Raw genomic sequence first — 11985 nt, forward strand, 5'->3', positions numbered from 1 at the left:
AATAAATAAATAAGGACAAAGGGAAACTATGATGGCAAGCCTGGAGTTCATCTTCAAGGATGTAGATGAACTCCAGGCTTGCCTTCATAGTTTCCCTTTATCCTTGTAGATGAACTACAGGCTTGCCTTCATCGTTTCCATTTATCCTTGTAGATGAACTCCAGGCTAAACTTCATCGTTTCCCTTTATCCTTGTAGATGAACTCCAGGCTAACCTTCATTGTTTATCCTTGTAGATCAACTCCAGGCTAACCTTCATCATTTCCCTTTATCCTTGTAGATTAACTCCAGGCTAACCTTCATTGTTTCCCTTTATCCTTGTAGATGAACTCCAGGCTTACCTTCATAGTTTCCCTTTATCCTTGTTTATCCTTGTAACTGAACTCCAGGCTTACCTTCAATCTTGCACAGTTGTACAACCTTCTCTACTGTACATAAATTGCTAACAATGACGTAAACACAAATGGGGCCAGGACCTAGGCCAGATAAGTAAAGAACATTGGCTTATGGCATGGCACAGAATATCTCTTATCTTGATTGCCACTTCTATGAGACAGTTATTTTTATTACCTGGAGTTTACTGGACCCACTTAAAAATGGACAGTTTTTGTTGCAGAGATTCCCTGCTTGCCCTAGGTGCATCTTGGGACAGGGGAACCCTTTTTACTTGCTTTGGAAATGGGCAAAATTGATCCTGTACTAGTATTAGTGTTTGTAATTGCCTTTTCAACTCTCTTGTTTTCCTCGGCCAAAAATGGGTCTGCTGGGAATTTTGGAATTTGCCTTTGAAAATTCTCCTCTAGAGCTGCCAATAGGTATAATCTTATACTTGGACAGAAAAACTATAGGACAACATTGGCTGTCACCTCAACCTCCCTCAAGTCTCTGGATATGTAAAGTGAACTCTTTCTTGCACTTGGAAATTCTAGGCTATACCTACAGAGGTAGCTCTCAAATATTTGAGAAGATGTGGTATGGGTGGTTATACAAGCCTACTCATACACCCCTAGCCCTGGATAGCAACAGAATCTTTGGAGATCTTGGTTGTTAGGATAAATAGCCACTCTATACCTCCTATTAACAGATACTGTATGCATTGTACCTACTTTACGTGTTTGATACAATAAAGAATTCACAGTTTACAGTTAATCTCTAACCGTACAGTGGGTATGAAAGAATCACCCCCCCCTTAAAATAATCAAATTTTTTTGCTTTGCAGCCTGAAATGAAGACAGACACTGTACTTGTTTTATACAGCCGTATTTACTTGCAACTTATAATATCCAAGTGAAAGATATAGCACTACCATGTCAGAAAAAGGTATAACAAGATCAAAAACAGAATCACTGAGTTGGAAAAAGGATCACCCCCTCCTAAAAATGACTTGTAAACTCAATCAGTTGTAGCTAATCACCTTCTTAATGGCACACAAAGCCATTTGAGTTTCAATTGTAATCAGCTGTGGTCATTTTGATTAGCTCAGCATGAAAATAGCTTTCCTGGGGCATTTCAGTCCCTGGTAGTGCAACTGAAGCAAACAATCAACTATAGGTGGCAAGGCACTGTCAAAAGATCTCTAGGATAAAGTTGCAGACAGGTGCAAGTCAGGAGATGGATACAAAAAAAAACTGTCAAAGGCTTTATAAATGCCTAGAAGCACAGTGAAGTGTATTATAAAGAAGTGGAAGGTATTTGGTACAATGCAGACTCTCCCTGGATCAGGACGTCACTCCAAACTGGATGAAAAAGCCAGGAGAAAACTGGTCAGAGAAGCCTACAGCACAATATCACAAATTCTCCACAAATGTGGCTTGTATGGAAGGGCTGCAAGAAAAAAGTCACTCCTCAAGAAGGGCCACATGAAGTCACCACTGAGCTTTGCCAAAATGCACCTTGAAGATTCTGAGGTCACATGGAAAAAGGTGTTATGGTCAGATGAGACTAAAATGGAATTATTTGGCCTGAACATTAAACGATATGTCTGGCAGAAATCCAATACAGCTCCACCATCCAAATACCACCATTCCTTCAGTAAAGCATGGAGATGGTATATCCTGTTATGTTGGGGGGGGGGGGGGGGACTGGAACTGGAGCACTTGTAGGATAGAAGGAAAACCAAGATGGGGCAAAATACTGTCACATTCTTGAGGAAAATTTGTTGCCCTCTGCCAGAAAGTTGTCAATGGGAAGAAGATTTACCTTCTGACATCACAAAGACCCAAAGCACACAGCAAAATGATCCCACAGTGGTTGAAGGCGAAAAGGGTGAATGTCCTTGCATGGCCTAGTCAGAGCCCACACTTAAACCCCATTGACAATCTGTGGAATGACTTGAAGACTGCAGTCCACAGTCACCATCAAATCTAACTGAAATTGAGCAGTTCTGCAAAGAAGAGTGGGCAAATATTGCAAAGTCTACATGTGCAACGTTAGTAGAGACATATCTCAACAGACTATAAGCTGTAATTAAAGCAAAAGGTGGTTCAGCAAAATACTGACACAAGCTGGTGATAAAACAAAAACTGTCTTCATTTCAGGCTGAGCAACAAAATGCGATTATTTTAAAGGGGGGGTGATTCTTTTCTATACCCGCTGTAAATACACTGCTTTATTGACTGTATGGGATAGATTTACTAATACTGGAGAGTGCAAAATCTGGTGCAGCTTTGCATAGAAACCAGCTTTCAGGTTTTTTGTCAAAGCTTAAGTGAACAGGCTGAAGTTTGAAGCTGATTGGCTACTGTGCACAGCTGCACCAGGTTTTGCACTCTCCAGTTTTAGTAGATCAACCCTTATATGTCTACATTGCAGTTATTATACAGTTTTTTTGTGTCATTTTAATGTACATTACATTATTGCTGTATTTCATAGTAATGAAGGAAGACTAGAAAATAGTTTTGTAGTGGGTGGATTGAAGGCTGCTTTTTAACCCCTTGATGCCGACGTAGCACAAATATGCGGCCTAACAGAACTGGGCTTTTTTCCATGGGGCCATATATTTGTGTACCAGTCTTTGTGCTTGGAGCGTGCCTTACTGCGTGCTCCCAGCACAAAGACCGGGTTGCCACTGAGAGTCCCGTTCCAACGATCGGGACTCCCGATTCAGGGTCACATGATCGCTGTGATAGCCTCTGATTAGCTATTACAGTGAACAGTCACAGTACAGCCCGGCCCCCTTGTTTTTTTTTCTCTCTATATGAATGGAGAAGAGAGATACATTGTATCTCTCTAACTTCTGGCATAGAGGGGAAAAAATGTTTGTTAAAAAAAAATAAAGAAATAAATATTTAAAAAAAAGAAAAAATACCTAGATCAAGGTTTGATCTAGTTCAGTGCCAGGGTAAGTGTTTGGGTCAACGGTCAGGATTTTAAAAAAATTGGTATTAGCGTCAGTGTGTTTTAGGTAAACAAAAAAACAAAATGCGCACTATTGTTTCTGGGCTGTACTGTGGGTACAAACAACAAATAACATACACATATATGGTATCGTTGCGATCGTCAAGAGCTGGAAAATTTATTTAGGGTTGTTCTTTGGTGGTACGTTATGGTAGTAACAAGAAACACATATCTAAATTAAAAAAATATATATATATTTTTTTTTTACTATTTTGGGCCAGTTTTCCTTTGAGAATAAAAAAAAAATCAGGAGATATCCATTACCATTTACCACCAAATGGAAGTCCAATTTGTCCTGAAATACACAAGGTATAGATCACCTGGATGTGCAAAGTAGTTGTGATATGTACGGTTTTACTAACACATGTCAGCGTTGCAAAATTGTGCTTAGGCATCAAGATTTGTTTTACCCTTAGGTGTGAAGGGGTTAAATTCTTCTTGTAATTCACTTTGATGTGTTTTTCGCCCTTTTTACCTTTATAGTTGTACCTGGGAATGTTTGTTGTCCTTGCTAGAGGACATCCAGCATCAGGTCTAGGTCCAGACCAACTCTTCCCTGGCTCGCCCTTTTTGTTAATTGGATTTTATCTCTTTCACTAATGGAGACTCAGCATCACTGGTGGGTGTTGAAAAGGGCAGTCTGAAGGCAAATGTCCCTGACTAGAGATGCCCAATCCTCCAGATTACCATCCACCCATCAAGGCATTTTGACAGTTGTGTAAATTCTCCCCAAGAGCCAGCCCACTACTCTGGAGAAGTCAGCAATGACCACCCAGTCAGTATTCCTCCCAGTACAGGCTGACTTTATGATGGCAATCGCACCATTGAACATTTGATGTGCATATGAGGTGCTGCCGTTTTTAGACCCATTACCATTCATTAAAATAGAAGGTGCGCTATGTTGAAAAAAGCGCAGAAGGTGCAGCAAGTGGGAATTTTTCCATGCACCGCAGGGAGGAGAATGTAACCCGTGCTTAGATACCTTTTTATTCAATTTACCTGATTAACTATAAATGATCACTTTACTTCTTTTTTTTTCCTTAGATTACAGATTGCCTTACCACAGTGAAATCAGTGAACAAGACAGACAGCTGCACACTGCTTACGACGTTTGGGGTGAGTTGTGTGGAATTAAGAGTTAAATAAGTGTACCTTTTTGTGTGAATAAAAATACAAGTTAAACATACCAGATTAGTACAATGTCACTTTTATACAACACATGCCTTCGATACAGCCTATAGAGACAAGAAACACAGCGAGTAAAACAAGGCATCACCAGAAATATGCTGTCCGCTAATCCCGAAGAACATTGCCTGTGCACCTTACACGGCATGTTGCTGCCAAATGTCATGTTGTGGCCAATACTGCTGCAAGTCTTCTTAAAGCTGGCCATAGATTATTGCTCAATTGCATCAACACAGTCAGCGTTACATAGTTAGTCCAAAAAAGACAAAAGTCCATCCAGTTCAACCATTAAAAAAAAAAAAAAAATTATAATCCTACACCCACAGTTGATCCAGAGGAAGGCAAAAAAACCCAGCAAAGCATGATCCAATATGCTCCTGCAGAGAAAAAAATTCCTTCCTGATACCCGGAGAGGCAATCGGATATTCCCTGGATAAACTTTACCTATAAATGTTAGTATCCAGTTATATTCTGTGTATCTAGGAAAGAATCCAGGCCTTTTTTAAAGCAATCCACTGAGCTGGCCAGAACCAACTCTTGAGGCAGTCTATTCCACATTTTTTACAGCTCTTACTGTGAAGAAACCGTTCCGTGTTTGGTAATTAAATTTCTTTTCCTCCAGACGTAAAGAGTGCCCCCTTGTCCTCTGTGATGACCTCAGGCTGAATAACTCTACACCGAGTTCACTATATGAACCACTTGTGCATTTATACATGGAGATCATATCCCCCCTTATGTATTATACATGGAGATCATATCAACCTTATGTATTATACATGGAGATCATATCCCCCCCCTTATGTATTATACATGGTGATCATATCCCCCCTATGCATTATACATGGAGATCATATTTCCCTTATGTATTATACATGGAGATAATATCCCCCCCTTATGTATTATACATGGAGATCATATCCCCCTTATGTATTATACATGGTGATCATATCCCCCCTTATGAATTATATATGGAGATCATATCCCCCCTTATGTATTATACATGGAGATCATATCCCCCTTATGTATTATACATGGAGGTCATATCCCCCCTTATGAATTATATATGGAGATCATATCCCCCCTTATGTATTATACATGGAGATCATATCCCCCTTATGTATTATACATGGAGATCATATCCCCCCTTATGTATTATACAGGGTGATCATATCCCCCCTTATGAATTATACATGGAGATCATATCCCCCGTTAATGTATTATACATGGAGATCATATCCCCCTTATGTATTATACATGGAGGTCATATCCCCCCTTATGAATTATATATGGAGATCATATCCCCCCTTATGTATTATACATGTAGATCATATCCCCCCTTATGTATTATACATGGAGGTCATATCCCCCTTATGTATTATACAGGGTGATCATATCCCCCCTTATGAATTATACATGGAGATCATATCCCCTCTTAATCTCCTCTTCTCAAGAGAGAATTCAGTTCCTCTAATCTTTCCTTATAGCTGATCTCCTCCATGCCTCGAATCAGTTTGGTTGCCCTTCTCTGTACTTTCTCCAGTTCCCCAATTTTATTTTTGTGAATTGGTGCCCAAAACTGAACTGCATATTCCAGATGAGGTGTTACTAATGATTTGTACAGGGGTAAAATGATATATGATGTTAATGGGAGAATCCTTCCCATGGAGCTATGGTGTTCTCCCAGCGTGGAGGGGGGCTGTGCATGGGGAAGAGCCATCCCTCCCCGGAGAACACAATGATTAGTGCAAACGGCTATAGCTGATGGAAGTAATCGCATGAAACATCTGACATGCTGGTTGTACCCGAGTCGCAAAACAAATTGAATCTGGTACAGTCAGCCTTCCCACAGACGGTTCAAACTACCTATGGCCGGCCTACCTTAAAGGCAATTCTTCAGATTCTTGGGTTCCAGAAATTCCTTCTTTGATAGAACGACTGAGATACATCCCTTTTTGTAGTCATTCACACCACCTGCAATGCGGTGACACAGGTTTTGTGCATTGCAGCCCGTTCACGCTATTGGTACTCATCTTCACCCAAGTGAATGAGACATAGATACTCATGTACAGATGAGTTAAATATGCCTTTCACATAACTGGATAATTGATGTAAATCCTCATTAAAATCAATGTGTGAAGATTCTCTGCTCGTTTGGTAAGGCAGGCTTTACGCGTGCTGAGGCAATGCGTGAACACGCGCGTTTTGCATGTTGGTGTGTTGCAGTGCCATTCATTCTTAAAGTGTTACTAAACTCACAACAGTAAAATCAGTCTTTATACGCAATAAAGGATGCTTATTATACTCACTGTGTAACCTAAGGGGTTAATCCTCCACATTGTGTAAAAATGCTGTTTGAGCCTGATTTCTCTGATCCTCCCCATCTTCCAGTGTCCCCCTCTTATCTCCTGAGAAGACGGGGAAGAGTCACTCTGCACATGCTCAGTTTGGTGTGTATGGCTAGAGAGGTTTTTTGTTTTCTTGGGAGAGTGCATGTGATCAGCACAGGGCCAATCAGCACTGTCCAGACAGAGGTTAGAGGTTCTGCATCCTTAGAGCAAAATGAAAACTTGTCCTACAAGTTTTAACATGTGCTCGACTAGACACTGATAGAAGTCACAAGACTGCTCTAACTGCTGATAAGAAAAGGTATTTAGCAGTTTATATTTACTAAAATAATTGCATTTCCATGTTCTGAGTACTGTAGGAGACCAAATCTAGTGAATGCAGGGTCCGGAGAGACCGGATATAGTAAATGCAGGGTCCTGGGTTTAGTAACACTTTAATGGCAACCCAGCGCACCATGCCAACCGGTGTGTATTGCATTGCAGCACTGTTGCACAACCATTCGATGTGGTACAGTACCTTACACCAGAAATAACAATAGATATTATCTCAGCTCTAGTGGGCCTGGGGGAATGAGTGATTGCAATGAAATGCCAATGGCCAGTGGTGGAAGAATGCACAATATTGTATATGTAAGGGCTCTTTAATACTAGCATTGGGGGGGGCAGTACCAATAGGCGGTTAAGCCCTCCAACTCCCAGACAGTCCACCTTAAAATAACAGTACAGCCAGATGAAGTACACCTCTGTTATGCCAAATGCTAGACTCAGTTCCTGCACAGTATTCTCATTCAAAAGCCCCATTGTTTGCAAAAAAAAAAAGACATTCAGGAGGTGGCAGTATTGCCTCCTGAATGCCTGTCGTCCACTTCTGTAATACTCTCTCCATAGTGGATTTTCAGGGACCAATGTAAGTGTAAACAAGCCTGATTAAGTATGTAACATGGTACATCAAAATGTTTAATGCAGGCCATACATGGGTTGAATTCTGAACGAGCATTTTGTAATGCGATTGATTTTGAAATTCAACCAAGCCTCCAATTTCTCCTCATCTTGCTACGGAAAAGAATTTTCGTGGCCAGGAATTTTCTTTTCTTTTCAGGTCACAGCTTTATATTTCTTGCACGATTCTCCCATCATTGATTTAAAATTCATTCGAATTCCAACATGGCCGATCACTCATATTTGATGGTCACATGAAAACTGGCCGTTTCTGTGACCCACTAATGGTGCAAAATTCGAACGAAAATTCTTAGAAAAGATTTTCGAAAGAAAATTCTTCCAGAATTCCACATGTGTATGGCCGGCCTAAGGCTCCATGCACACTAGCACTTTTTATAAGCTCAGAAAGTGCTGGTAATGGCTTTTTTTTTTTTGTAGTGGTTTACTTGTGTTTAGAAATGTTTAGGAGCATTAGTGTTTTATTAGCATTTTTACAGTACATGTAGAAAAAAAACGTTTAGCGTTTTTTTTTCTGCTGGAAAAACACTCCAAAAAACTTGGCAAACACTATTTTGTTTCTGCTCCTAGATGCTGAAGCTCAGAAAATGCTAATAGCCTAAAGTAGTGTGCATGGACACATAGGAGAACACTATTTAGAACACTATCTAGAAGCAGAAAAAAAATGCTAATAACAGCTTCTATGGAAATGATAGTATGCATGGAGCTCAAATTACCTTAGCCTCTTCCCGTTCGGCACATGTAGATAAACGGGTGGATGAGAGTGCTGCCGAAGCGGGTTGACGTTTCTAAACGTCACCCACATTCACTGCCTGTGCGTGCTTCCTGGGAGCGCGCAGCACCGTAATCCGGTGCCCGCTGTGTCGTCCGGACACAGCAGAACACAGATTGCTGTACGGGGGACCTCTATGTGCAGTCACGAGTCATGTGATCACTGATTGGCCAATCGGTGATCACATCAACAGTAGTAAACAAGATGTCGCTTCCTGATATCATTGCTTACTACTTGTGAAATCTGTAAATTATCACAGAGATCACATGGTACCATGTGACAAGCTGTGACCAATCACAGCTCGCACAATATCTCTCAAGGGCTGCAGGAATGCAGCCAGAGAGAAGGAGAAATGATTGCTTTTACAGCTTTTATGGGTGTAAAAGCAATCAGCGTTAAAAAAGGAAAAAAAAATCTTCATCACCCCCCACAAGTAGTGCAGTGTCACCATGGTGACACTGTACTGCTAGGGTGACAGTATGTTAAAAAAAAATGTGAAAAATTATAATTTTTTGTTTTAAACTAATTTGGGTTATATTTTTTACTAAAAAGGCAGATGAATACATTTTGGCTAAGATTTATGAAGAAAGATTTATTTACAAAATTTTAGAAAAACCCTTTTTTTTCAAAATGTTTTGACTTTTTCATTTATATAGCAAAAATATAAAAATCCCAGTGGTGAATAAATACCACCACAATAAAGTTTTATGTGTCTCAAAAAGATGCTAAATAATTAATATGAGTGCAGTGTTGCATGACCACGCAATTGTCATTCAAAGTGTGATAGCACTGAAAGCTGAAAATTGGCCTGGACATGTAGGGGGTGAAAGTATCCGGACTGGAAGTGGTTAAAACATTACTTTGAGTTTAAATATTATAGTTCTAGATAGTTAGAACTGAATTTGTGCTGATTGGAAAGACAGCCATTGTTTCCCTTTAAAAAATTCTTGCTGTATCTTTACCTCCAGACTCTTTCGGACCTTGCCAGTGCCTCTCGAGAAGACTTGTCCCTGTGCCCAGGATTTGGACCACAGAAAGTAAGTACTATTGCCAAGTGAAGCGAAGCTGTAATGTCTTCCTCGCATTTTGAATGCTCGGTGCACATTACTGTGATGTTACGAAGAGTCCATCCATGCAGGAACACTAAATTACAAATGGATTCAATTAGGGATGCACCGAAATTTTGGTGGCTGAAGCGTTTTTTTTTTTTTTCATTTTAAAGTGCCCCCGTCCCCCGTGCTCGCACATAGTGGTGAACATATACGTAAGACATGCCCAAATATGTAAATGGTGTTCAAACCACACGTGAGGTATCGCCATGAACGTTGGAGCAAGAGCAATAATTCTCGCACTAGTAACTTTACACTGCTAATCTGTAAAAATTTTTAAAGCATCACCCATGGCGATTTTTAAGTACCACAGTTTCACGCCATTCCATGAGCATGCGCAATTTTAAAGCGTGACATGTTGGGTATCAATTTACTCACCGTAACATCCTCTTTCATATTTTACAAAAATTGGGGTATATAATGTTTTTTTTAATCAAATTGTATTTTTTTTCCAAAAAATATATATTGATTTTTAAAAATTGCGCATTTCAGTTTTCGGCCAAGTGCATTTTTAATTTTTGGTTTCGGCACCAGTATTTTCATTTTGGTGCACCACTAGATTCAAAAGAATTTGACTGTGAGATCTTTGCTCTTTGTTCCCAGCCCTCCACACCCACCTGCTAATCTTGGTGCCAGCGCATGATACCTAAAACAAGCAATAGCTGCTGCTGCCTATTTGTAGAAAATAACTTTAAGTGGCTGTAAATGCATTTTTTTTAAAAAATAATAATCTGGGTTATACTTATCTGCTGTGTGCAATGGAATTGCACAGAGTGGCCCTGATCCTCCTCTTCTTGGGTTCCCCGCCAGTGCTCCTAGCTTCTCCTCTCAGGCAAGTGTCCCCATAGGAAGGCACTTCCTATGAGGGCATTCATGTGGCCTCACTCCTGAATCCCGCTGTCTGTGTCCATAGACACAAAGAGCAGGACTCAGTGCTAGCCCCCTCCTTCTTGTCACTGGCTTGGATTGACAGCAGCCTCAGCAAAGCCTGTGAGAGCAGGAAGTGAGGGGAGAGAAGAGCTGCGGACAGTGCTGGATCGAATGAGGGCTTAGACAAGTATGGGGGGGCGATACTGATGCCAAAACATGTTTAGGCTTTATAACCACTTTAAACAGAACTTTTATTAACATTCACATTGGTATGCAGCTCTTCCAACTGATGTGAAATCATCTAACAGTAATTTAGAAAATTGATATTTGTTTGGGGGATTTAACATCACAAGCCAACTATCCGCTTTTGGATGGAAGTGATCTGGTGGATTCCAGAGCCCACTGTACAGTGTCATCTATGCTGTGCACAGCCATCACGAGCAGTGTGCCTGAGCTGACAGGGAAGAAGACTGTCGGTAATTAGCGGGCGGGACACTGTGATTGAAATCCGTGGCCATGAATGGCGGCGCAGGTAGGGTTCGTGCGTGCTCCCTAACCAGAAATGCTAAATCACGTGTATATATACACGATTTTGCGGACCCTTGCTGCCGTGTAGCAGTATATCTGCTATACGCCGGCGGGTAAGCGGTTAACCTTCTCTGGATGCTCTCTTGTTCAAGCACATCCTTCCTGAGGATTGGTGACCAGAACTGGACAGCATATTCAAGTTATGGCCAAACTTTGTAAAGTGGTAGAATTCAAGTCTTGTCTCTTGAGTAAATCCTGCACAGCTGAATTCAATCTTTTTGAGATATGTTTTATAAAATCTTAAAGCGTTGCTAAACCCAGGACCCTGCATTCACTATATTCGGTCTCACAGAGTACACACTACATGGAAATGCAAATATTGTAATAAGTATAACCTGCTAAATACCTTTTCTCATTAGCAGTTACAGCAGTCTTTTGACTAGCAGTGTCTGGTTAAAGCTTCATTGGTGTCAGTGGTAGGAATAGTGCCCCATCATTGGTGTCAGTGGGAGGAATAGTGCCCCATCATTGGTGTCAGCGGGGGGAGGAATAGTGCCCCATTGTTGGTGTCAGTGTGGGGGGGGAATAGTGCCCCGTCATTGGTGTCAGTGGGGGAAGGGGATAGAGTCCCAACATTGGTGTCAGTGGGAGGAATAGTGTCCCATCATTGGTGTCAGTGGGAGGAATAGTGTCCCATCATTGTTGTCAGTGGGAAGAATAGTGCCCCGTCTTTGTTGTCAGTGGGAAGAATAGTGCCCCGTCTTTGTTGTCAGTGGGAGGAATAGTACGTCAGTGTCAGTGGGGGGGGAATAGTGCCCCGTCAT

The 11985-nt window shown here is 41.0% G+C and overlaps 1 protein-coding gene across 1 annotated transcript in view; it reads left to right on the top strand.

The window, feature by feature from the left end:
- The window catches only part of ERCC1 (ERCC excision repair 1, endonuclease non-catalytic subunit), a 39574-nt gene that overhangs the window by 22801 nt on the left and 4788 nt on the right, over positions 1-11985 (top strand). The window contains exons 9-10 of the mRNA XM_089665439.1: positions 4440-4511; positions 9623-9691. Coding sequence (XP_089521565.1) covers positions 4440-4511; positions 9623-9691 — 141 coding nt within the window. The remainder of the gene's footprint in view (positions 1-4439; positions 4512-9622; positions 9692-11985) is intronic.

Source organism: Staurois parvus, unplaced genomic scaffold, assembly GCF_062004578.1.
Source record: "Staurois parvus isolate SC_StPar_1 unplaced genomic scaffold, SC_StPar_1.0 ptg002193l, whole genome shotgun sequence".
Classification (NCBI taxonomy): Eukaryota; Metazoa; Chordata; class Amphibia; order Anura; family Ranidae; genus Staurois; species Staurois parvus.